General features: G+C 35.6%; 1 protein-coding gene across 5 annotated transcripts in view; it reads right to left on the bottom strand.

The window, feature by feature from the left end:
* The window catches only part of Sec16 (endoplasmic reticulum export factor secretory 16), a 94,902-nt gene extending 69,670 nt beyond the window's left edge, over nt 1–25,232 (bottom strand). For 2 of the 5 annotated variants that reach the window (XM_089236357.1, XM_089236360.1), the window contains exons 1-6: nt 24,939–25,077; nt 21,063–21,137; nt 18,576–18,609; nt 17,347–17,425; nt 12,800–12,943; nt 79–1,126 (exon numbers count right to left, since the gene is read on the bottom strand). In XM_089236357.1, the coding sequence (XP_089092483.1) occupies nt 79–1,126; nt 12,800–12,943; nt 17,347–17,425; nt 18,576–18,609; nt 21,063–21,102 (1,345 nt within the window). In that variant the 5' untranslated portion in view covers nt 21,103–21,137; nt 24,939–25,077. Of the gene's footprint in view, nt 1–78; nt 1,127–12,799; nt 12,944–17,346; nt 17,426–18,575; nt 18,610–21,062; nt 21,138–22,405; nt 22,513–24,938 lie in introns of all 5 variants that reach the window. The other 3 variants (XM_089236358.1, XM_089236359.1, XM_089236361.1) reach the window with 3 other exon arrangements.
* Nucleotides 25,233–27,987: the final 2,755 nt, after the last annotated feature.

Raw genomic sequence — 27,987 nt, 5'->3', positions numbered from 1 at the left:
TTTTCAAAATTTGTTGTCTAGTGTTGTTATAAAATGACAAAAAATAAAAAAAGAAAAAAAAAAGAAATTGATTCAAACCTTCTACGGCCGAATCTGGAACATCAGTAGGAGGAAAAGTTGGGCCTTCGTCATAGGATAAGTCATTTTGGCCTGGCATAGTTTGATACTGTTCATTTATATCCTCCGCATTCTCTTGGGTTTCACTAGTTTCACAGTTATGCACTACAGGAGATTCATTAGAAGTTTCTATCCCACCACAAATGTTTTCTATTGTCATCTGAGGTATACTTTCTACAGTATTTTCATCATTAGGGTTAGTAACACTTTGATCATCTATGCTGTGGTTGAAGAATGTGCTCACAGAACCACTTTCTGGATCAATTTCATGAGCTATTTCTGGGGCATCAGAACTGCACATTGCATTAGCAACACTGCTGTTACACGATTCCAGATTCTCCAGATTGTTATCACCTATATATGACTGTTGATCCACAAATTGATTGATGGTTGGAGGGTAAACCAAATTACTTGCTTGACTGCTGCTATCAGTAGGTTGTAAGTAGTTAACAGCATGTTGTAGATTATTTTGGCCAGTGCCTGCTTGTGGAACTTGATTAGACTCAGTATTTACGACTCCAAATAACTCAGTATTGTTAGCTTCAGTTGTCAAAGAATTTGCTGAATCTACAGGCCACTGTGATATGGATTGACTCATTGGAGGGGGAGGTAAAGTTTGCGGTACACTATACGTCCATGGTAGATGAGCAGATTGTGACAGGGGTTGTGAAAGGGCCTCCCAGCTAGATTGTTCTTGCTGATACACAGAATTATTATACTGATTTACATTTTGGTTGCTATTGCCACTCATATTTTGTTGACACCAGTCATTCTGCATTCCATAGGCAGAATTTGCAGGTTGGCCTACTGATGGGTGTTCATATACCCCAAGTGTTTCATTGTTGCCTGTAGAACTTGGCACCGTATTGACTTGGGAAGTGGAGGGCAATAAATTACCTTGATGCTGCTGATACTGGGATTGAATAGCTGTATTTCTGTTGTTATTGATGCTGTTAGTATTACCACTGTTGTTCTCTGGCATCCAATTCCAGACATTGTTTTCTGGGGGCTGAAACAAGAATTGAAAATTTGTCAATTAAATAAGTTTTAGAAAAAGTGTCCTTTGATCAGTAGCAAAAACTAATACAATGCGGCACAATTTATGAATTTCTCATGGGAACCACTTGGTTTTATTTACATAAAAAAGTTATGTAAATAAAACAAACTTCAAAATTGAAATAAAACATTATTTATATTATAGCTTTGTATAAATTTTTTTATGGATATATTTGAGGCAAATCTGTTGTTCTGCCACCTAGGGGTCATTCAAGTATTACGTCATCATCGATGGGGAGTAGGTTTCCGATTTGCTGACTTTTGATGACAAGGGGGAAGGGAGGGGGGTTGGATAATGCTTACTTCATCTACCACCCTTTATGGAAATATGAGTTAGGATTCTGAGGGGCAGAGCTGATGACGAAATTTTGCTGACAAGAGGGGGGTCAGCGTTTTGCTGACAAGGGGGGGAGGGGGTCAAAAATGGCTAAAAATTTGCTTACGTAATACTTGAACGGCCCCCCTAGCGATATGTCCAATCTATTTTCATTTAAAATGTTTCATTCTTTCGATGACATCATATTAGGGATGGGACGAATAGTGATTTGGCTGAATAGCCAAATACTCGACTAATGTCTTGATTGAATACCGAATATCAATTTTCTTAAAATTCATCAAAATCGATATATATAAAATTGATTTTCTGTGTGTGTGTCTGTGTGTGTATGTTCTCTATACAAATCTACAATTTTAGATCGATCGTCGCCAAATTTTGCATATATACCAAATGGGACCTGACTTGAACGATAGGCTACTTTAAAATTTCGTCAGACTAGGGCAAATGCCCCAAATGGGCAAAAAACTGTCCGGCAACAATGGTTTTTGGGCCTCAACAATCACTTTCTGAACGTTTACTTTGGTTACCGTCGTTCCCTAGCAATGCGTTTCAGACGTGTATATGCCTTTACAACGGTTTGTCACTTCTTTAATCCTGTTAGTATATGTATAATAGTTTATGCCTTTATAATGGTTTGCCACATTTTCAATATACTCTCAGTAATGAGGCTTTTTGAATAGATGTCCTAATCATCATCAGCATCGCTTTGAGAGTCAGGAAAAGGGTGATCCTCATAGAAATCAGTGCTAAAATTGTTGATTTTACTGTAGAAATGCGGAAATTAGTGCTATTTTCCACCCCATCAATAATTTTAAAAATTGTATTGAATTCTCGATTTTTGAAATATTCAGTTCGCTTAGAGATATACGAAGCCCAGGAGATTAAAGGATAATTATGAAGTAATTAGCCAAACCTATACTTTTGAGTTGGATATTCGAGCAATATCATTGATTTCATTTATATCTTCTCAAGTATGAAAATTAATGTCTCCATATTGTACTTTTGATATTTATTTGAATAAATTCATGTCGGTTAGGATATTTTAAAATTAGTTATGAGCCCGTGAAAAGTGCATCGAAAAAATTCCACAGCTTTAACTAAGGATTTTTGGAAGCTGGAACAGACAGATGGATAACTTGAAGTTCAGGGGGGGGGGGGATCGAAATACCTAGCGCCCCTTAAAAAAAGAAAAATATATATTCATTTCTACATTTCTGTGTAAATCTAGATTCATTTATTTCATGAATCACGCAGGTCACAATATTGGTTAACTTGGACACGGTTTGTATGTCCCTCAAGAAAAATTGAGGGAGATATCACGTGATCCAAAAAAGCCTCATTGAAGAAAACCCGGGCAGCGCCGGGTATTATAGCTAGTTATAAATAAAATTGAAAATAAATTATTGGTAATTTCAAATGATTGACATTGAATTAATTATTTTAATTTTATTTAATATTTTAATTTTTTTATTTAAATAAATATTAAAAAACTGGTAACCAAAAGATTTTTGATGCTATGATACTGACAAATTTAATAATGATATATTGTATTTTACTATTAGTGATACCTCAGCAATGAAGATGAATTTCAACGTGCAGAGAAGTGATATTGAAACCATATGGGTTGAACTTGAGAACAAAAGATGTCATAAACTTATTGTTAGTTGTGGAGGGCGGGGATCTTATAGCCATTACAGAATCTTGGGCAACCGATGAGGATGAATCTTTCTTACACATCTCAGGATACTATACTTTTTTGAGAAATAGATCTGATAGGAAAGGGGGTGGAGTGTTGATATACGTGAAATCCTGTTTGAAGGCTAGAGATTGTAACGTGCAGAGAAGTGATATTGAAACTATATGGGTTGAGCTTGTGAACAAAAGACGTCATAAACTTATTGTTGGGGTTTGTTACAATCCACCGAATAGGGATCAAAACTAGATCGCCAAATTGCATGATGAAATTTCCTACATGTGTAAGCGTAAGAGGGTTCTCTTACTAGGGGATTTCAATTACCCAGGTATTGATTGGGAAAACCTTTCATCTAGAGATCAGTATGAAAGAGACTTTCTTAAGTTGGTGCTGGAAAATTTTTTGTATCGCCATGTATCAGAAGCCACTAGGGTTACTGCTATTTTGGATTTAGTTCTTACTAGTTCTGAGTATCTAGTTGAACATGTTTCAGTGGGGAAAGAGTTTTCTTCCAGTGATCATCGTATCGTCAGATTTCACTGTAACTTTTCCTCAGGTAAGGTTGATAACAAAAGATTGGTTCCTTGTTTTCGGAGAACTAACTTTGATGTTTTGAGAGGAAGGTTAGCGGAAGATTTCAAAGACCGGTTGGAATCAGTAGGGGTGGTAAGTCAATGGGAAGAATTTAGTACGAAGCTGTCCTCTGTTTTGCATGACGTCATACCCTTTGTTCGAAAAAAGCGTGTTTGTACATCACACCCTCTATGGTTTACGAATAGCGTGCGGAACCTTCATCTTGAAAAGAAAAGAGCATTCAGAGAGTATAAAAGTGGATGAGGTGCCCTATCATTGTTTACTGGTAAAAGAGGACTGTTGAATTAAGCGATAAGGGATAGTAAAAAAGAAGTTGAATCTAGGTTGGCAGATAACATTGCCTCTGACCCAAAATAATTGTTTCGATACGTCAATAATGGATGTAAGGGGACAGGTGGCCCCCTCTCGATAGGAGGCTCTAGGTTAGAGAGCAATGTAGGCATGTGTAATGCTTTCAATGACTTTTTCGTGTCGGTTTTTAAATGGAGATAATGATATTCGATACACGGGTGTTGCATGGGGTAATAAAGCCCTCAACGATATTCAAGTAGAAGACGTGGAGGTCCCAAATCTTCTAAGAAATGTATGTGCAAGCAAAGCACCAGGACCAGATATCTATCCCAGGGCCCTCAGGGAATGTGCTAATGAATTGTTGGGTCCAGTCGTACAGATATACAGGAGTAGTGTTGCTGAGGGTATCATCCCAAGGGATTGGAAACTTGCTAATGTTGTTCCGATATTTAAGAAGGGTAGTAGAGAAGCGGTGTCCAATTATCGTCCAGTGAGTTTGACGAGCTCCCTCTCGAAAATTTTGGAAATTATCATCAAAAGGCAGTTAGTGAAGTGGATAGACGAGAATAATGTACTGTCGGATGATCATGCCTGGGTTCAGGAAAGGGGAAGCCATGTGTAACTAACCTCCTTTGCTTCTATGATCACGTGACTAAGGCTTTGGGTAAGATCAAAAATGTCGATGTTGTTTACCTTGATTTCCAGGATGTATTCGATCGGGTCTAACATGGTAAACTCTTGAAGCGTTTACACGATATTGGAATTGGGGCAAGTTGCTGAATTGGATAGAATCGTCGTTAAGAGATAGGTCGCAACGAGTTATGGTGAACGGGGAATTCTCTGGTTGGACAGACGTCACAAGTGGAGTTCCTCAAAAAAGTGTCCTTGGCCCCACACTTTTTTCACTTTTTATCGATAAACTCGATCAGGGTATCGATGGGATTACTACCAAATTCGCAGATGATGTGAAGCTAATGGGGGTAATCGAGAATAAAAGCGATAGGGAGTCCCTCCAGACCAGTCTAAACAGGATTGCAGCATGGGCAAATGAATGGAGCATGTCGTTTACCGTTGATAAGTGCATGGTCGCTCCTTTTGGTTCGAACAACCCACGGTTCTCTTACGAGTTTAATGGTGTCCCTATCCCGAATGTAACTAGGGTCACCGATTTGGGAATTCTCATTGACGAGCGGCTTAGGTTTTCTGAACATTGTTCAGCGGTGGTCAAAAAAGCGAATAGAATGCTTGGACTCATTTTCAAAAAAAGTCTCTTCGCGTTCTCTTAAAGTCATTCTTCCGCTTTTTCGAGGCTTAGTTTGTCCTGGACTGGAGTATGCTGTAAGGTTTTGGAGACCATACCTACAGAGGGACATAGACTTGGTTGAAGGGGTGCAGAGAAGAGCTACGCATGTCCTTATTGGCACACAGGGCTTGAGTTATGAAGAGAGACTTCATTTTTTGAATATGTTTACATTGGATGAACGCAGGTGTCAAGGAGATATGATCGAAGTGTTCAAAATTTTCAATGGGATGGATAGGATGGACCATGAACTTTTAGTACACCGCCAATCGACTGCTTTTACAAGGGGACACCAGCATCGATTGGTGAGGGACAATGCAAGGTTATGGTGTCGCAGGGAATTTTTCTCTAATAGGGTTGCTAATAAATGGAATAGCTTACCCGCGGAGGTAGTAAATTGTAACACAATTGTCATGTTTAAAAAGAAATACGATAAACATGTTGGGGTAAATCGAGAAGCTATCCATACTTAGAATAAGACAACCATAAGTATTCTTTATGGGCATTGTATAATATTTTATCATGTGTATATATTGTTTGTAATTTGTGTTAATTGCATTTTTAATTGGGTTGCTGTATTTTTGAAACATATGACAACCATATTTTTATGGGCATCTTTTTATCAGCCACCTGGTTGGGCATTTTGCCTGTTGTGGCGCTGTATTTGTATTCAGTTGTAATAACTTGAAAATAAATGAACAAAATTTTTGCTCGTTATGCGAATTGCTCGTTAACCGAATCACACGTTAACTTAAGTTCCACTGAATAATCATCAGGGCCGGAGCTCTGGGCGAATTGATTTTCCTGCCCCCTCCCCTTCAACTAGAAACTATTGCTTACCAATTTGCATGCTTAATGTTGAAAATATTAACGAGATCTCAATATCATAAGCACCCCCCCCCCCCCGTCTGCGCTTGAGACTCCACGGGGCAAATTCATGCCTTTAAGACGGCACTCATATAATCATTTATATCATATAATCCTCCAGCTGTGTTGATATGAGCTAAATGAAGATAAATCTCCAACAAACAGCAGATTATGACCAGATTTAATTAATAACAATCACATGCATATATAGCCATTACAGAATCTTGGGCAACCGATGAGGATGAATCTTTCTTACACATCTCAGGATACGATACTTTTTTGAGAAATAGATCTGATAGGAAAGGGGGTGGAGTGTTGATATACGTGAAATCCTGTTCAAGGCTAGAGATTGTAACGTGCAGAGAAGTGATATTGAAACTATATAGGTTGAGCTTGTGAACAAAAGACGTCATAAACTTATTGTTGGGGTTTGTTACAATCCACCGAATAGGGATCAAAACTAGATCGCCAAATTGCATGATGAAATTTCCTACATGTGTAAGCGTAAGAGGGTTCTCTTACTAGGGGATTTCAATTACCCAGGTATTGATTGGGAAAACCTTTCATCTAGAGATCAGTATGAAAGAGACTTTCTTAAGTTGGTGCTGGAAAATTTTTTGTATCGCCATGTATCAGAAGCCACTAGGGTTACTGCTATTTTGGATTTAGTTCTTACTAGTTCTGAGTATCTAGTTGAACATGTTTCAGTGGGGAAAGAGTTTTCTTCCAGTGATCATCGTTTCGTCAGATTTCACTGTAACTTTTCCTCAGGTAAGGTTGATAACAAAAGATTGGTTCTTTGTTTTCGGAGAACTAACTTTGATGTTTTGAGAGGAAGGTTAGCGGAAGATTTCAAAGACCGGTTGGAATCAGTAGGGGTGGTAAGTCAATGGGAAGAATTTAGTACATAGCTGTCCTCTGTTTTGCATGACGTCATACCCTTTGTTAAAAAAAAAAATGTGTTTGTACATCGCACCCTCTATGGTTCACGGATAGCGTGGGGGAACATTTATCTTGAAAAGAAAAGGGCATTCAGAGAGTATAAAAGTGGACGAGGTGACCTATTATTGTTTACTGATAAAAGAAGACTGTTGAAGAAAGCGATAAGGGATAGTAAAAAGGAAGTTGAATCTAGGTTGGCAGATAACATTGGCTGTGACCCAATATCATTTTTTCGACACGTCAATAATGGATGTAAGGGGACAGTTGGCCCCCTCTCGATAGGAGGCTCTAGGGTAGAGAGCAATGTAGGCATGTGTAGTGCTTTCAATGACTTTTTCGCGTCGGTTTTTAATGGAGATAATGATATTCGATATACGGGTGTTGCATGGGGTAATAAAGCCCTCAACGATATTCAAGTAGCAAACGTGGAGGTCCTAAATCTTCTAAGAAATGTATGTGCAAGCAAAGCACCAGGAACAGATGATATCTATCCCAGGGTCCTCAGGGAATGTGCTAATGGATTGTTGGGGCCAGTCGCACAGATATACAGAAGTAGTGTTGCTGAGGGTATCGTCCCAAGAGATTGGAAACTTGCTAACATTGTTCCGATATTTAAGAAGGGTAGTAGAGAAGCGGTGTCAAATTATCGTCCAGTGAGTTTGACGTGCTCCCTCTCGAAAATTTTGGAAATGATCATCAAAAGGCAGTTTGTGAAGTGGATAGACAAGAATAATGTATTGTCGGATAAACAGCATGGGTTCAGGAAGGGGAAGTCATGTGTAACTAACCTCCTTCGCTTCTATGATCACGTGACTAAGGCTTTGGGTAAGAGCAAAAGTGTAGACATTGTTTACCTTGATTTCCAGAAGGCATTCGATCAGGGCCCAACATGGCAAACTCTTGAAGCGTTTACACGAGATTGGAATTGGGGGCAACTTGCTGAATCAGATAGAAACGTGGTTAAGAGATAGGTCGCAAAGAGTTATGGTGAACGAAGAATTCTATGGTTGGACAGACGTCACAAGTGGAGTTCCTCAAGGAAGTGTCCTTGGTCCCATGCTTTTTTCACTTTTTATAGATAAACTCGATCAGGGTATTGATGGGTATCTGCAAATTCGCAGATGATGTGAAGTTAATGGGGGTAATCGGGAATGAAAGCAATAGGGAGTTGCTCCAGACCAGTCACTATCCCGGATGCAACTAGGGTCACCGATTTGGGAATTCTCATTGACGAGAGACTTAGATTTTCTGAACATTGTTCAGCGGTGGTCAAAAAAGCAAATAGAATGCTTGGTCTCATTTTCAAAAAGGTCTCTTCGCGTTCTCCTAAAGTCATTCTTCCGCTTTTTCGAGGATTAGTTCGTCCCGGACTGGAGTATGCTGTAAGGTTTTGGAGACCATATCTACAGAGGGACATAGAATTGGTTGAAGGGGTGCAGAGAAGAGCTACGTGTGTCCTTATTGACACACAGGGTTTGAGTTATGAAGAGAGACTTCATTTTTCGGATATGTTTACATTGGATGAACGCAGGTGTCGAGGAGATATGATCGAAGTGTTTAAAACTTTCAATGGGATGGATAGGATGGACCATGAACTTTTAGTACACTGCCAATCGACTGCTTTTACAAGGGGACACCAGTATCGATTGGTGAGGGACAATGCAAGGTTATGGTGTCACAGGGAATTTTTCTCTAATAGGGTTGTTAATAAATGGAATAGCTTACCCCCGGAGGTAGTAAATTGTAACACAATTTACACGTTTAAAAAGAAGTACGATAAACATGTTGGGGTAAATCGAGAAGCTATCCATTCTTAGAATAAGACAACCATAAGTATTCTTTATGGGCGTTGTATAATATTTTATCATGTGTATATATTGTTTATAATTTGTGTTAATTGCATTTTTAATTGGGTTGCTGGGTTTTTTTTTTAAATATATGACATCCATATATATTTTATGGGCATCTTTTTATCAGCCACCTCATTGGGCATTTTGCCTGTTGTGGCATTGTATTTGTATTTGTATATTTGTAATTGTTCTGGAATCACTTCATTAGTCGAATGTGATCGTTTGATTCGTTCCAGCTTATGCCAAAAATGTAAAGATGTAAGTTTTTTAAACACACAGGGATGCTATAAAAAAGACAAAAACTGATTGAAAGCTAAAATGAACAGCTTCAAAATTGTATAAATGAGAATAAACAGGAAGATAAGAGATGCTGATCTTTTTATTTTCCAGCATGTAACACAACGAACACCAGCTTTAATCTACTATAATGCTCATGTTGACACAACCCGATTGAGTTTGTGTCCCCATCCATTTCTGATTTGGTCAGCTCATTTTTAAGTCTGATACATGCAGATGGAAAAGATAATCTCTTAATCTCTTTTAGACTGTTCGGTTTGATGAGTCTCACACTGAAAGAATGCGTGCTCTGAAAACATAGGCTACAATTTTTTTTAATGCATTTCCTATTTTGGCTGAACCTTTCATTTCATGTGAAATGGTTCAAAGAATTTCAGAAAGAGAAGCCTAGGTACAAAGCCTAGAAAAAAGATTCCAAGGTGGATATGAGTTAACCCGGCCCTAGTGACAGTAATTCTGATTTGTGTGAAAATTCAGCTAATGATGTGAGTATTTTATGTTAGTGTGTGCATACATATCATTGAAAATGTTCATTAGCTGAATCTGCATTCGTTAGCCAAAGCAGAAAATTCATGAAAAATCTTCATTAGTCAGAAAATTCATTAGCCGAGGTATCACAGAGAATCAAGTTTTTTTTCCCAACACTTGTTACAATTTTACATCTAATTACAAAAATGTCAACCATTATTTACTCTCAAGTATTAATGCATAATAAAACGTGTATGACTTATTTTTCCTCTTTAGATGTTCTTTGTCCCTTTCAGTAGCTCAATATGTTTCTTGTCTAGGTACATTCTTCAGTTAGTGAATTTGTGTAATTCAAGCTCACTTCCACATTATTGCAGGATTCTATTTTCAGCTTCATGTTTTACTTCTCCTAGAAATTCACTATGACATAACCTCTTGCACAGAAAAGGATAAGTATGCACCACACAATAAAATATAATTAGTAAATTGTTAATTTATGTGAAAAATTCCAATTAATATAATTTTTAAAATCAGTTTGGTGTGCTAAGATGGACACAGATATTCGGCCAAATACCTAAGCAATATTTGGCAAAAGGGCCGAATAGTAGCTGAATATATTCGTCCCATCTCTACATCATACGATTGATGGTGCTTGACCATTATTTTACTAATCTGGACCATGAGGATATAAAGATCTTGAAATATGGCAACACTCTATAGTGGAACTTTGGTTAATGAACTTAATTTGTTCCCCCAAAGTGCTGATTATCCAAATTGCTCATATATTGAATCAAACTTTCCCATAGGAAATAATGGAGACTCAGTTTTAATTCATTCCACAATTATTCATTAACATAAAAATGACAAATAAAAACAGCATTCAATCAATAATATAATAAATAATACAATAAAATATATATAATATTATGACACTTATGACAACTTACTCTAAATGACGAGAGAGAGGCGGACTATTATTAACGATGATTTACAGACTCACTGTTGTTTGCAAACTTATTCTTTGTGTAACTTAAAAAAAACTTATCCAATGACACTTGCTTTTGTCTCCTTTTTATGATTTCTCAGAAATGGGAAAATACATTATTGTTGGATCGATTCATTAGTTTGGCTTGGCTTTTTTCTACAAAATTTTACACGGATTCCCACGTTTTATGCATCTCTCTAATCTGATTTGAAGTTAGACACTTCTCTTTATTTCTCTGTTCCTCCTCCTCAGACAAGATATCATCCATGAGCTCTTGCTGTTGCCCGCAATGGAAATCCATCAGTTTGTCTGTGGTCAACTCCTGGCTATTCTACCACATAGTTCTTGAATGTCATCCTCATGTGTCTTGCTGCTGTGGTGGTCAAGTGGTCATAGTGACTGACTCGCATCGGGAGGATCTGGGTTTGAACCCCGCCCCCATCACCACAATGGTGGTCAGCTGAAGTTGATTTTTTTGTGGTTTTTAACTTTGAGAGAGCTGATCTCAACATTAAAAAGTCTCGCCACAGAGAGCAACAGGCCTACAATAATAAAATTATTCAATCATTATATTTCAGTCATAGTGAGAAAAGTTGATGGCAGCACTACACATAACATTACCATAGTGGTGGTCGGCTGAAGTTGATTTTCTGTAGTTTCCAACTTAGAGGCGCGAATTCGAGCTGATCTCCCCCGTTAAAGAGTCTCGCCACAGAGAGCAACAGGCCTACAACAATACAATTATTCAATCATTACACTTCTTCCACAGTTAGAAAAAACATTTATGGCAGATGGCTGCACTACACATAACAAGCATTACACAGAAACAAACTTCACGTCAGGTTAACTACACATACACACACATTCCAACATGTACCAATTCGTTAGAAGTTCCGCAGAGGAATATGGACGAGGTGCATGTGTGGTTTAGCAGTAGTCCCATGGTCTTCCCCAAGGACACAATCTCTTCGACAAATGTTGGCTTCTGTTCACGAGATAACCCCTCAAAGTCGCATTCAATAATGTAATTAGCCCACAGTTTTCTCAAAGCAAAATTACAAATAATTTCAAGCACACATACGTGGTTACACATGTATGGACAAGCAAAAAAAACTTTAGCTCTGTTAAATGTGATAATAAATAAACAACGATAACATGAAAATAAATAAACAAAACAAAGTTTTTGCTTGTAATACAAATCATCGCTTGTTAACAGAGTCAAAATTTTTGCTCATCGTGCGAATTGCTTGTTAACTGAATCGTTCATTAACCAAAGTTTCACTGTACTAGTCTATGTGTGGCTGCTACTCTCCTGGGAAACACTGTGTATCTTTGCTAGTTAAAGATATAATCAAAGAGTATGGGTGTCCTTTACCTATGCCAATTATATAGGTTCTTGGATGAAATAATACTACTAGGATAGTAGTATAAATATTTAGTAGGATAAGTAAAACCATGGTTTTTCAAGTTGACAGTCAAACACAATAAGTCCCTTGTGACAAATGGTGGTTTTTCCTCCTTTAGTTACATTTTAGTTTCTTGAAAAGAAAAGTTATCATACACACCATATTATTTGATAAGTTCTGGCTTATCTTGAAGCACATTTACTTAAGTCTGAAATATAAAATGTGCAAAATAATAGAATGAGCCATGCAATCTACCCCCTCCCCATTAAAAATGATTAAAATACTCATATTTAAAGCATAAAGCAACAAAATTCATTATTGAGCAAAAAGCAAATAATATCTTTAAATAATTATCTTTTATATAGGATTGCTGCAAAGCAGGTAAAAGCAATGCAAAGCAGAGAAATGAGCAATCGATATTCATACAAATAATTAAGTCTATATATACCCAGAACAAGTAGAATTTAATGCTATCAATCACCATAACAAGAGAATCAATTTTGGCTGTTCTGAAAATCAACATTAATTTTTGATACGATGATACTGACAAACAATAATACCACCACCTAATGGAAAATTAACATATTTATTCTTACCCTAGATGTATAATAAGTTGAGCCATCATGCCAAGACTCTTGTGGAGGTAAATAAGGTGATTGGATAGGCTCTTGCCCACTATAGTATGCTTGCTGTTGTTGAATTGGGTGTTGTTGCCAGGGGCTGTCAATGCTTTGGTTGGCCTGACATAAAAATAACAACTCACAATAGAGTAATGCCATGCATGCTAACCTTCACATACAATTGTATGCAATTGTAAGCATTGAATATAGCATATGCTTAACCATAAAAACACATTGAGGCTGCCAATCATAAATGGTGCTGCCCACAAAAACCAAATCAAGAATTTATAAAAATTTGTTTGATTCTCCTTCTTTCAGATGGGTTGAAAATCCTAGGGTCAGTTATTCAATATGAAAAAGGGAAATAAGGTGACAATCTTGAAACTTCAAGAAAAATTGAGTAAATATAATTAACAGAATAGAACAGACAGACATATTGCTTTACTGGATTGACAGCATACACATATTTAGACTACACACACAAACTAAGACATACGAGCACCAAAAAGAAAAAAAAAATTGTAGTCAGGAACTTTTTGCAAAAGCTGCAGGGCCTTTTTAAAAATAGAATTATATACAAAGTATGATAACAGCCGCCATAAGAAATTACAAACTGTAACTGCTTGTTCCCCTCAAGTATAAAAGATTTTTTTATTGATTTGGACTGTTGACTGCTAAAAAACTGTATCCATAGTGGAACTCTGATTGAGTGAGAATCATATAACATCATAAGCTTGATAAAATAGTTTATTTTTTAAGGATCTATAATATAATATATGTCAGTTCTTCTAACATTCTTGCTTCTTCTTCAAAGAGAGGCAAGAATGTTGAAAGGAGTAAAATCTTAAACAAATCCTCAGAAAATAAGGTAAACACTTGATTGTTGCATATTCTGGTGCGATTAAAATTTATTGGGCTATATCAAGTTGACACTATAACTAGTAAATCACATTGGGATCCCAAAATTCCCAGCCGCATTATCTCCCCTGAACCCTCTGCTACCATTCATTGGAACAGAAAAATGTTTGGAGCAAATTCGCAAATTATAGAAAAGTATGATGATTATTTACTCTAAATATAGTACTCTATTTACGAATTGATATTGGATTGAAAAGGAAAAATAAGAGAGGTTTTCTAAATGTCTAGCAAATGTTTTGAATAGTCATTTAATTTTTTTTACACTACTCTTTGAATTTATGGGATTTTTGTCAAATGATATGTAAATACGTAACGGAAACATATCAAGTCACCTTACTGTAGTGAAAAATCTCAGTGTACACAGTGGGATAGTTGTGCCAATAATGCATACCATAAAGATAAATGAGTTTCACGGTAAGATTGATCCAGACACATGAAAAGATTTAGCACAAGATCAAACAAATTAAAAAAGAAAAGCAAAAATTATAAACTAAGAAATATTTTTCACATGCAGATATAATAAATGTGTGCTGAAATTGCTATGATAATTGGATACAATATTATAGGGCATGAATGATTATAATGAATTGGCTGGCTTGACAAATTCTAATGTTAATTTAAATTCCTTCCTATCAGACATATTACAATCGATTTTTGACAATTTTGGACTCAAACAGTGCATCATAATAATCATAAAAAATACAACTGCAAAATTAAATTAGCGTTTTTCATACGTATATGAATACATGCATTTATACTGAAAGAAAATGTGCATCCTACTTCACATCTCCTTTGAGATATTGAATCATTCTCAGATGACAGGTGCATCTGGAGTTAAAGAAGTTGGCATTACTCAATACAGGCCCCACAGAATGGAAGAGTCCTATTAATCCAGTCAAACACCCCAGTGCCAATTCTTGCATTATCTGAATTTTGGGTGTGTTTTGTACCAACAGACGCAACAGGGACCCTCCCATTCACCCTCAGCCACTGAGAGTGAACAAAAAGTGCTCATTTATTTATGAATCAACATACAATACTTCATTCATTATTATATGCAACATCCTAGTAAAAAGAAAAGCATATCAAAAGCAATGTCTACAGTTGGTAATGTTTAGCAGTATATCTAGCCTTATCACGATTATGAAACAGATTACCACTGGATCTCGTGTGTTTATCCACACATCACAGTATTTGTCATTCTCTCAGCGTTTTTAATATTTCATTTGTTTAACATGCTATGCGTTTTAATTCATCGTATTGAGTTTTATTGGTGCATATATGCTTATTTTATTGACTGTGTTCAGTTTTTTTATTTACTTATTTTCTTTAATAGGTGTAATATAATTCCTATTAATAGGTGTGACCTTTTTTATATATATTTCCCCTTTGTTTGCGTTTCTTGTGTAATCTTTTTTATTGCTTTTACTGATATTGCTGTTTTTTCTCATCAGTTCCATTGATTATTGTAATTTGAAATGACATATATGCAATACTTTAAAAAAATTTTTTTTTACTATACAGTGATACTTTGGATCTCGTGTGTTTATCCACACATCACAGTATTTGTCATTCTCTCAGTGTTTTTAATATTTCATTTGTTTAACATGCTATGCATTTTAATTCATCGTATTGAGTTTTATTGGTGCATATATGCTTATTTTATTGACTGTGTTCAGTTTTTTTATTTACTTATTTTCTTTAATAGGTGTAATATAATTCCTATTAATAGGTGTGACCTTTTTTATATATATTTCCCCTTTGTTTGCGTTTCTTGTGTAATCTTTTTTATTGCTTTTACTGATATTGCTGTTTTTTCTCATCAGTTCCATTGATTATTGTAATTTGAAATGACATATATGCAATACTTTAAAAAAAATTTTTTTTACTATACAGTGATACTTTGGATCTCGTGTGTTTATCCACACATCACAGTATTTGTCATTCTCTCAGTGTTTTTAATATTTCATTTGTTTAACATGCTATGCATTTTAATTCATCGTATTGAGTTTTATTGGTGCATATATGCTTATTTTATTGACTGTGTTCAGTTTTTTTATTTACTTATTTTCTTTAATAGGTGTAATATAATTCCTATTAATAGGTGTGACCTTTTTTATATATATTTCCCCTTTGTTTGCGTTTCTTGTGTAATCTTTTTTATTGCTTTTACTGATATTGCTGTTTTTTCTCATCAGTTCCATTGATTATTGTAATTTGAAATGACATATATGCAATACTTTAAAAAAATTTTTTTTTACTATACAGTGATACTTTGGCTAACAAACGTCTCAGCTAATTGGCTATTTCCCCCCCCCCCCCATTTTACTGCCTTAGCTAACAACGATTTTTCTCGATATGGATGCATGATTAACCTAACTCAGCCATGTTGCGAGCTGAAATTTCATGCAAATCATAATTAAAAGTTGTCCCTCAAGCCTGATTAATTAATTAATATTCACCTTAGAACTTTCGAGATAATAACTTCTTTTAAATAACATTTTTGAATCATTTCATGTGAAATGAAAGGTTAAACTAAGAGAAAATGCATAAAAAAAAGGATGCCTGGACTTGAATATTTTCAGTGCACATGATAGAATGGTCTGAATTCACGTTGTTTCAATGCAAAGCTCTTTAGCATCAAACTGAGTGGTCTGGACTTCCTAGGAGTTTTTCCATCTGCATGTATGATGAGACACAGAAATGAACTGATCAAATCAAAATGGATATTAACACCTACTAACTCAACTGGGTCATGTACATTAGTGTAAAATAAAAAGATTTTTACTTTCTCATCTTGTAAATTCTCATGAATCTAATTGTGCTTTCAGTCAGATTTAGCCATTGATCAGTTTTTGTCTTTTGTACAGTGTTTCTTGGATGTTTTATGAAACTAGTCTTTAAATTTTTGGGTGTATCTGGAACAAATTAAATGATTTTCCATAGAAACCTATGGGAAATTGCATTTCGGCTAACAAAGATGGCTTACGAATGTAATTCTGGAAAGAATTATCTTCATTAGCCAAGGCATCACTGTCCATTGAATTTTATTTGTGTATACATGTTTATTTTATTGTTTATTTCAGGGTATTTTTTAAATACTTTATTAGTGTAATCTTTTATGCATTTTCCCCTTTGTATATATATGCTCGTGTGATTAATTTATTGTTTAAACTGATATACCCCTGCTTTTCATTCCAATTTCATTGATTGCTTGTATTGTGCACCTAGTGAAGTCAGAGCCCTTTGGCCTTTCACAGGTTTGTATACTAAATAAATAAATAAATATATATCATATAAATAAAATTAAGAATCCATATGCTCATAATATACTGTGAAACCTCTGTAATAGGGATGGTCACAATGTTCCTAAAAAAATTGCCACTTTAAGAGGTGGTAATTAATGCATCTTTAGCAGGATAATGATACATTAATTACCACCTTTTAAAAAGTATACTAATTTATAAGGTGAAAATTATCCACCATAAAAAATTGTCCTTGTAAGACAGTGGAACTTCACAAAGATTCTGCAGTGGTCGAATTTCTAGAAGCACCTAAATGACACTGTGTGATTTCTTTCTTTAAATAATAATCCAAGGACTCACTTGTTGATTATATAATGGCACATCTGGAGAACATTGCATATAAGGTATACTGGAGGTTGTTGCTGCTGGACTCTCTTGCCTTTTAAAAAACAAATAAGCATTTATGTATTTGAATGATTTCAAATATTAATTTTGTGGAAAGATACCAGTTAACATGTAAGGAAACTGTCAGATTAAGAAGAATGCATAATAATGGTATATTAAAAAAAAGTTTGAAATAAAGAAAAAACAGAAAAAACTTTCTAACTGATGATACATTAATTAGAGAAAATTACCATTAGTTCATTTCTACACTATAATAGGCTAATTAGATTAGGAGACACAGTTTAAAGAGGATTTAAAACAGACAACTATATCAAAAGTGGAGTATGAGTATGCTAAATAGTGCATGACCAAATGGTGCTCAACATAAAATTCTCAACCCCGCTTGGCATTTGAAATTTTTATTCAAACATACTTTTGTTTCAACCTTTCTAAAATAAGAAATATGGGGGACTCCACTTCAAAGAGTGGTTTTATGTATTAGGGTAATAAATAACTGCAACATTATTGTAGCATTGATATCATAACAGCCGTACAGTTGGAATACTAAACTCAGGCCAATGTAGATACTACACAAGTCTGTGTAAATAGCCATAGGTTCAAATCCTGTGTTTTTAGGCATGTCATTGTTGAATAGCAGGATTTTGTCCCAGTCTAATTAGCTTTAATGAGCAAACATAAACTGTGGTGAAGAAAACAATTGAAAGTAAGTCTAAAGAGGATTACAGTTGAATTTTATCCATTCATAAAATCACCCTATATAAATAGAGTCTTTTACTATAATCATATGCACTGTCTGTCAATCATGCACACATGAGTCTGTTTTATCGAGTCTCATACGGTGACCTAAGGTTTGACCTAAGGTGACTAACAGTGCATGTATGCAATAAAATGTTATGCATTTTAGATAATAAGTTAAGTATTTTTTATAAATCGAAAAGAGCCATAACAAATGTGATATATGCTACAGCAATTCAATCAGATATGCTCACCCCACCAATAAACTTGTTGCTAACCTAAGTTCAGATTTCCATACACATTAAACTTTGTTCCCACAAAGAGAAGAATTTAAAGGTTGCCCAATTACATGCACATATGTGCTTCATGTAATACTGTAACATTTGAAATTTTTCATTCGCCACAGAAAATGTTTACTATATTAGCAAAAGCAGGAATCGCTAACTTACTTTTGAATAACAGGATTACTGTAGAGAGATGAATCTACATAAAAAAAAAAAAAAAATGCACAGAATTATACAAATATAATTTAGTAAATGTGGACACACATATGTTTAACATTAAAAAAAAAAATAGATAATTCAATAAATTTGAAATATTTGCAAACAGTAATTTTTTTCTTAATGTGTAACAAAAGCTCTGGTTACTTGATATTTTTTCTGTTCCAATATTCTTAATCCCGTTACGTACAAACTTTTGGCAACTAATCTGAATAATATGCAATTGAACTAGCAGAGATGAATCTCACAAACTGGTATCATTGTTTACACATGGGAAATGAAGGAAAAAAGATGAGAGGAAAGCAGATTTTTACACTTTCTCCCTCTTCCAGCTACCCTTCTCCTATGTATATATTTACAGTCAGCTCCCCATATTCAAGTTTTTTTTCCCTTTATTGGAAATTTTTTTTGGCAACACTCAGCAATCATTTACGTGTTTGGTTAATAAAATTTGAGTTGTGCATGTTTAGGATGGCTCATTTTTCTAGTGCTACTGATAATGCTTCGAAAAGACAAAAAAAAAGTGAAAACTTTACAAGAAAAATTTGATATATTGACTATGCTTGGCGAAAGTAAGTAAATTGCTGCTGTGGTCTGCCGTTATGAAATCAACGGATCTATGGTGAGATATATCAAGAAAAAGGAATCTGAAATTTGATCAGCCATGGCTGTAGCTGCCTGCACCTGTGGCAGCCAAAACTTTGCATCGCCTGTGGAATCTATGTGTTTCTCACACAGAAAATACTGTTTTTTTGTGGGTACAAGACTGCTACAAAAAAAGTATTCCAATTGATTGTAATATTATAAAAGAAAAGGTGAAAATTTTTTACTCCTCTATAAACCAAAGGACTGGTGAAACGTCTATTTCATCAGAATTTTATGATTCAATATGGATGTAGAGGAAGTCGAACCGCTAATTAATAGAAATTCAGAGGCACTGACCGAGGAGGAATTAATGCAACTGACTGCGCCTGAAACTGAAGCAGTACCAGAAGAGAAAGAAGTGGAAGACAACATTCACCATGTATAACATCGCGGAAAGGCTTCGCAAGTTCAAATCAGCAATAGATTATTTTCATGACCTAGATCCCTCTATGGTACGTTATTCAGGTGTACAAAAATTAGTACAGGAAGCTTTGTCAACATAATCTAACATACTTGATATGAAGAAATGGCAAACAGAAATCACAATGTTCTTTCAGAAAATATCGCCAACAATCGCTGCAACCTCTTTTACATTCCCTTCTACCTCTGCTTCACCCCATTCTTCTCTTGATGTTCAATAAACGAGATATACAAAAAAAAAACCTTATAGTTTCGGTTATTTGCGGTCACCTGTAGAACATAACCTCTGCGAATACGGGGCAGACTGTACTGTATTTTATTTTTTTCGTCAAACTGTAGTGAGGAAGAAAAGGTAATGATGAGAAGAAAAAAAAGGCTATTTTGCTTTACAGGGTTACTAATGAGAGTCCCGGAGGAAGGAAAAGAGAGCTCAAATGTATTTCTTCCACACAGGGGCAAGATATCTCAGCTCTAATTGTTAAGGGCTTAAAAAACCTACTCTTGAATGGCACACCCTAATGCCTACTCAGTGTGGCGGGAGAGTTACATAGGTAATTTTAAATGTTCAGTATTTCATAGCTTGCCTTTATTTGCACATTCCCCACCTTCAAACAACTTCAAAAGTACATTTAAAATTATATTTTGACTTTTTTTTGGCACAAGGACTTACAGAGATCATGCAGTGCCAAAGCACAACATTCAGGGTATCTAAATGAAAGGTTCCTTCACTTCTTTTTCAAAATTATGACTTGAAAAATTTATCAAAAGAGTTGAAAATTAATTTTGTTTAACTTACAACACTTTATTGATGGAATAGAAATCAATAGAGATGGGCATGCATTTGTGTGGGGGTGTAAAAATATGAGTAGGAAATAAAATGCTTCAAAACTCAATTTATTTTGAGTACTATCTTCACAATTTTTTTTTCTATTCTGTGGAGACCATCTATACAAGGTGTCCCATAAATAAAGGTACACACTTTAAGGGGAGGTACAGAACATCAAAACGATTGAGAATTGCCTAGGAACCCATGACAGGAAATGCCATCATACGTTGCTAGGCGGTTCTAATCATGACAGCACTAGAAGGGAAATATGTGATTTTTCCCTCATTCGAGTGGTAGTTACAGCCCTCCCTAGCGATATGATAACTTTTCCGCGGTCATGGGTGCCCATGCAATTCTGAAATCTTATCTTGACAAATTTTATATATGTAAATTGTTTATTAATTTAAATTTCATTGTCATATGGAACAAAGTGACAGAAAAATAAAGACTCGACTGCATTCAAAAATATGAAAGCCATTACAATGGTCAAAATAATAATGATAAAACACTTCTTTTTAATGCTAAAATAAGAACAAAATACTCACTCTTGGGATACCTGCCCCTCTGGTACAACTTCTTGCTCATTTTGTTTTGACTTCCCGAACAGAATTTTACAACCTTAGTAATAATCAAAAGTGGAACAGAATTAATAATAGCACAAAAAAGGTACACACTTTAAAGTTAGATAACTTAAATATCTTAATTTGTAATACAGTAAATGCCACTTATTAGAATCACAGAAAATGTTATCATTCGGATATTTGTTATCACGAAGTAAGAAACAGACCAATATCATAACTTGGGAAAAAATTCCATTATAACCATACCACAAATTTTCAACACCAAATCGGCACATTTTGGCTTGTTTCTTTAAGAACGGCTTGTTTAAAAAATAAAGAACAAATTTATGGACATTACACAAAGGAAATATTTGACATAAAACAAGAAGCATAAATTTGAAGAAAATTCACCACAATAAAAAAGTGCCAAGAAGAATGGTTATAATGGAAGAGTATCGGGGAAAAAATAGTTAACGGGACTTCAGTTTATATAGGTCTTTTTTTCTATTGGGAATTCTTTTTGTATATTTTGAAGCTAAGGTAATTTTTAGACTCCATTCCATTATAAGTTATCACTTTCAACCTGCAAGACTATGTAGGTCAGAAGATGCCGTGCCCCCCCCCCCCCATTAACAAAAATCTCCGTACTCAATTCAAAATGTCCTTATAACAGCTGTTACGCTGCTGTAAGGACATATAATCAATGTATGTGTGGAGCTGCTTTTGCCAAGGGCGTAGCCAGAGGGGGGACTTGGGGGGTCTGGTCCCCCCCCCCCGAAATGTGAGAAAATGACCGAAAAAAGGGAAAAAGATGGCAAAATCTATTGTTCTGTCACTTTGGTTCCCCCCCCGAAATGAAAGTGGTCCCCCCACCGAACGAAATTTCTGGCTACGCCCCTGGCTTTTGCAATGGGTATTCTATAGTGAAGACATGTGCAAGATTAGAAAAAAGTCAGGCATTTTTTTATATAGCACATTTTTATATATACATATGGGCATACTTTTTTCAGCCACTTCATTGGGAAATTTGCCTTGCATATTTCAGCATTTTTAGTGCGTATTTTGCATTTTTTTAGCACATATAATCTGGTCTCTAGTCATCATCACACTTATAACCAAATATTTTTGGATATAGTAATCAATCAGTTATTATCAGAACCCACCCCTTTCCAAAGTCCAAATGTGATTACATTAAGCGGCATGCACTGTATTAAGCTAAAAAGTTAGACAGATGAGGTTTACAATTCAGACACGTGCACTGTAAAAACATTTCATGTTCACAGAGATCCATTTAGTATTTTTTTTTGGGAGAAGATTCATTTTCTTACCTGGAAAAGGAAGGGGAGTTATTTTTTTACTGCAGAGACACTAACAGGGAAGGGGAGTTAATGGCTGCATAAAACACCTTGCCTCTGTGTTTGGAGACTTGATTTATCTGATTGGATAAAGAAAATGGGAGTCATATTGCAGAAAAAAATGTTATAGTTGCATCAATTCAAAGACGTAAACATGACAAATACATTGTAACATTATAGGTAAGAGGCTTGCCTTACCACCAGAGCTGGAATTAGGATGAGAAGGGGCAGAGGGCAAAGAGAGCAACTGTCCCGGCAGTAAACTTTGGCAGAAATAATAAAATTATGTCCTCAAGACATAAAATTATCAAATTCCACAGTGAAGAGGGCAACAAAATCATGTTCGCCCCTCTTTTCTCCTCCCACAAAATTCTTAGATACAGTTATGATAGCTTTCTCACAAAGGTATACCAAAGATATCACTTTGGATATGGTTTAATGTCTACTTGCTAATAGATCACTCAAGTCAGGTGATTCGGGATGATGTGCCAAAGGGGAGTACACTCATTGTGCAGGTCTGTTGGATCATCCCATACTTTATGGGGCAGACAAATTTTCACATTTTATTCTACTTTTGGGAGGGATGATCCTGAGAGAAGGCAGGCATCTGCAATTGTGAAGGAAGAGGAGGCAGGCATCTTCAGCTGCAAATGAGGCATCGGCAGACATCTTCGGATGTTAATGGGGTGAGAAATCAGGCATTTTCAGCTATGAATGAAACAGAGGCAGGCAGCTTCAGCTATGAATAGAATGGAGGCAGACATCTTCAGGTGTGAAAACAGCAGATTAATATACATTCTTCGAGCCCTTGAATATCATAACTTACTTAGCCGCATAGGCAGAGATAGACTTGGAAGTCTGGGGGGCACGATGATAATGATGTCAATTCATATATATGTACACATTAGATCAGTCAACTCCACTTCTGTGATGTTGGGCCCCCTTCCTTCCCGTATCTCCACCCATGCCTGGCTGAGGTACTTTTGTTAAGAACTCTTACTTGGTTTACTGTAAGACCAGATGTGATCCAGGCTCTGTCCCAAGAGGGATATATGCCTTTTACCCCGAGGGGTTGGACTTGGTTTACTGGTCGAGAGGGTGCAGAGAAGAGCCAAGTGCACTCTTGTTGTACACCGAGTTTGAGCTATGATTGATTTTTTGAATGCGTTGGAGATAATTTCTTATAGAGATGGAACAAATATTTGGCTGCTATTCAGTATTCAGTCCTTTTGCCAACCAAATATTGCTGGATAAATATTCGGCTGGATATCTGTGTAAATCTACGCACAACAAACTAATTTTAAAAAATTATATTAATTGGAATTTTTCACATAAATTAAAAGTTTACTGATTATATTTTATTGTGTGGTGTATACCTATCCCTTTCTGTGCAAGAGGTTATGACAGAGTGAACTTCTGGGATTGGAAAAACATGAAACTGAAAATATAATCCTACTGTAATTAGGTGGAAGCAAGCATTAATTACACAAGTTCATTAACTCAAGGATGCACACAGAAAAGCTACATATTGAGCTATTGAAAGGGGGCAAAGAACACCTAAAGAAATATAAGAAAAATATGTCTTAAATGTTATGATGCATTATTGGTTGAGAGTAAATAATGGTTGAAATTTTCTTAATTAGATGTTAAATCGTGACAAGTGTTTAAAAAAATGGATTCTGTAAGTAATATTAAAATATGATATATCATTGTTAAATTTGATCACCAGAGTATCATGGCATTAAAAATCGTTTAATTACCAGTTTTTTAATATTTAAACAATAAACTGCAATAACTATACTTAAATTCAATATCAATTATTTACAATTACCAGTAATTTTATTTTCAATTAAAAACACCAATTTTATTTGCAATTGTGTTGAATTTTAAGAAAAGTGATATTCGGCCAAATCACTATTCGTCTCATCTCTCATTTCTTGATTGAAAAATGCATTAGAATTTCTTCAATTTTTAAAAAGCGTTTGTATGCTACTCCGAATGACATGGCATGTCGCAGGTTGGCCACTCTTGTTTTAGTGACTATTTGTTTTCTTGTGATAATTGCTCCTATTTTAGGGGGTTGCTGCATTTTAATTATATTTAACACCCATATTTCTTTACGGGCATATTTTTTTTTCAGCCACCCTGTTGGGTATTTTGCCTATCGCGGCCTTCGTATATTTGTATTTGATCAATTTGACGTGCTACCGATGGGCACATATGCATCAATGAAGAAAAATGAAATATATACTCTATCAAGATTTACAGACATTTTCCGAAGAACAAAATGATATAATCTCCTTTCGATGTAAATTAATGTCACATTAAAGAATTGTATATAAAAACTAATCGCTTCACATTAAAGTGATAATAACAAGATTGGAAATCGTTGCAATGCGTAATCACGGGATTCAACCAGCGCTAATGATAGTATTCAAAAATATGCAATACATAACACCAATAAATAATTATATAAAATGTTTCTTTTTTTTTCTCTCCCTCATCTCAACAAGAGGCTAACCTTCAAGATTTCGCAGTAGATCTCTCCATATGAATGTGACTGACGTGATGGCCTTTAACTAACACACATGAAATTCCGCTGCAAATCTGATTATTAGGGCATTGGATCAACACAAATCTCTCAAATGATGAGCGGCGAATCCAACAGCTTCGAAGGAAGAGGACTTGTATGTTAGCATTCAAACTGAGAGGAAAAGCAAATTATTTTAAAAGTGCCGAGAGAGAACTATTAAGTAAAAATCTAACAGCTGTAAGTAGCTAGCAGTTGCACCAGTGATTACGTTTACCTACTATTGTTGCCAATTTATGATAAGTCAAAGGGGAAAAAAATCGGTACAAATAAAATTGGGTTACTTATATTTAGGTTAATGGACCCTACTCTGACCATATTTTGCGAAGGAAAATACGGGATATTTAGTTCGGGAGGTGGGGGAACGGGACAACACTTAACTGTCGCCGAAAAAAGCACCACATTAACTTCACATTACTGTGAAGTTGCCAAATATCCATTTTCAACCCCCCACCATGGGCGGAGATACGGGGGGGAGTGTGGGGGGCATTGTTCTCCCAGCGTCGAAGGTGGAGTCGACTGATCTAATGTATATATGTATATATGAGCTGACATCATCATCATCGTGCCCCCCCAGCAATAATGACCTTGCCCCCCAGACTTCCAAGTCAATCCCCGCCTATGCCCCCCCCCCAAGTAGGAAAAATTTCGGAATAAGGTTCGTTTCTGGTGGTCCGAGGATTATAAATGTTTTGTTTCTTATATTAATCGATTCAAATTTATTTTCTCCATTCTCAAACTTTTCCCCCCTCAAATTAACCCTTTAAGCGGTTTTTAAAATTTTCCTGATCCGCATTATAACTGCCACATTTGAAATTTGCGAAACCTTCACAAATCGTCATCTATTTTCAAAAAAAATATTTTTTTTTTCCGATTTGCCAGCTGATAACTGTTTTACACAACAACAAGAAAATTTACTCTGCCCACCGCTTTTATTTTCCTCACAAAGATACGCCAGATACAATAATTTCCACGCCACCTTCCCATAAAATCCAAAATATGTTGTTTTTCAATTTTGCACGTCATAAAAAATTTAAATAATGAACTACGATTATGCAATAATAGTTAATGAAAATTTTCAGAAAAGCAAGGGGAATGAAAATTCAGAAAAGGGCATTTATTGAAATGCCTTCAACATAATGTTTTGTTTTTGTTGACGAAATCATAAAAACATAGACATGATACATGAAAAACATTTCAATACGACATAGACTTATTGGATGAATGGAAAAATCGAAACCACCAGAGCGAATTGGCTCCCTCGGGTGTCCCTGACTATGAATACGGTAAGCGTCATGAAAATTGATTCTCAATTAAATGTCATGGAAGAAGTTGCATGTGGCGGAGCAAACTTACATGATTATAATCAGATATATTCTTACAGTGGAACTTTGGTTAACTAGCTTAATTCGTTCCGCCAATGTGCTCGTTTTCGGATTCGCTCGTATATCGAATCAAACTTTTCTGTAGGGAATAATAGAAACTCGGATAATGAGTTCCACGTTTCACATAAAAATGACGTAATAACGGCATTCAATAAATAATACAACACAATAATAACATAATAAAATTTACAAAACACACACACACATATATATATACAGTCAAATCCCGTTTTAACGAATACCGATATAGCGAAAATCTCGTTTTAACGAACACTTTTCTAATCCGCCAGATAAGTTTACATAGGAACAATGCAAAAACCTGGAATTCCTTTATAACGAAATTTCATTTTCACGAAGTGATTTCTTCGGTCTCTTGGAGTTCGTTATAATTGGATTCGACTGTGTATATATATATAATAACGCCATAAAAATAAACACATAATACGATAATGTTTGCAAATTATTATAACAAAAATTAGAACTTTGCCTGGTTTTAATTTATACGAACTCTAGTCTGCAATAGTCTTAAAAACGTGTCAAATTTTTTAATTAAAAAAAAAAAAAAAAAAAAAAAAATATATATATATATATATATATATAAAGTTTATAAATTAACTTACTCTGAACAACAAAAAGGGGAGGAGAATTATATCGTTTAGGACAGTTTCCCAAAGTGGGCAATATCACCCCCTGGCGGGCGATGGAATGGTCCGGGGGGGGGCGATAGAAGCTACAAATATAACATAGGATCCTATGGGTTCGCTTGAGTCGGGGGCGATGAGAGAAAAAAATTTCTGAAGAAGGGGTCGATGGAACAAAAAGTTTGGGAAAATATGCTTTAGGACAATTTACAGCTCTCTGTTATTTGCAAACTAATTCTTTTTGTGTGACTGAAAAAGAGCCTATTCAATGATACTTGCTTTTGCCTCCTTTTTAGGACTTCTCTGAAATGGGAAATTGCATTGTCATTGGCCAGATTCATTGTTCGCATTGCTACAGTTTTATTGGGTTGATTCTTTTTCTCAAAATTTTGCAAAGATTCCCACATTCATCTCTTTCATCTCATTTGAGGAGAGGGACTTTTCACTTCTCTCGTCCTCAGACGAATGTAAAGAATTTTCAAGTGCATGCACGCGTGGTTACAAAGTTACATCTAGTTTCGTATCATAAATAGTTATGCTCGCTTGTGTTCATTGTTACAGTGAGGCAGACGTGGCAGTTAATGTGACCGGAGACTGTAGGGGGAAGAATATTACCCACAATTCCACACTACATGTGTGGTGAACACGAAAGTGAAAACCCATCAGTCCTGGGGGGAAGATTGGCAACGTTCGAGACGTTTTTCATCGCCGAAAGTTGCCCTTGCGGGTGATTCTGTGGGTGGGAACGAATCAGGTAGGAGCGAATATTAGTGTCTCTGTCACAGTACCGGAATTTACTATTATCCGCTAGGGAGGGGGGTTCTGATGCGGCAGTGATTCCAGTGCTGCCAAGGGGTAGTAGGGGGTATAGGAGTAGGATCCATCAATTCAATATAGGCTTGAAGGACATTTGCTCCTCACTTGGGGTCACGTTCTTGG

Source organism: Pholcus phalangioides, unplaced genomic scaffold (genome assembly GCF_987345545.1).
Source record: "Pholcus phalangioides strain wild (caught in Gottingen) unplaced genomic scaffold, Ppha-v1.0 ptg000009l_1, whole genome shotgun sequence".
NCBI lineage: Eukaryota > Metazoa > Arthropoda > Arachnida > Araneae > Pholcidae > Pholcus > Pholcus phalangioides.
Note: the sequence above shows the minus strand (reverse complement) of the source record. Positions and strands in the feature narration are given on the sequence as shown.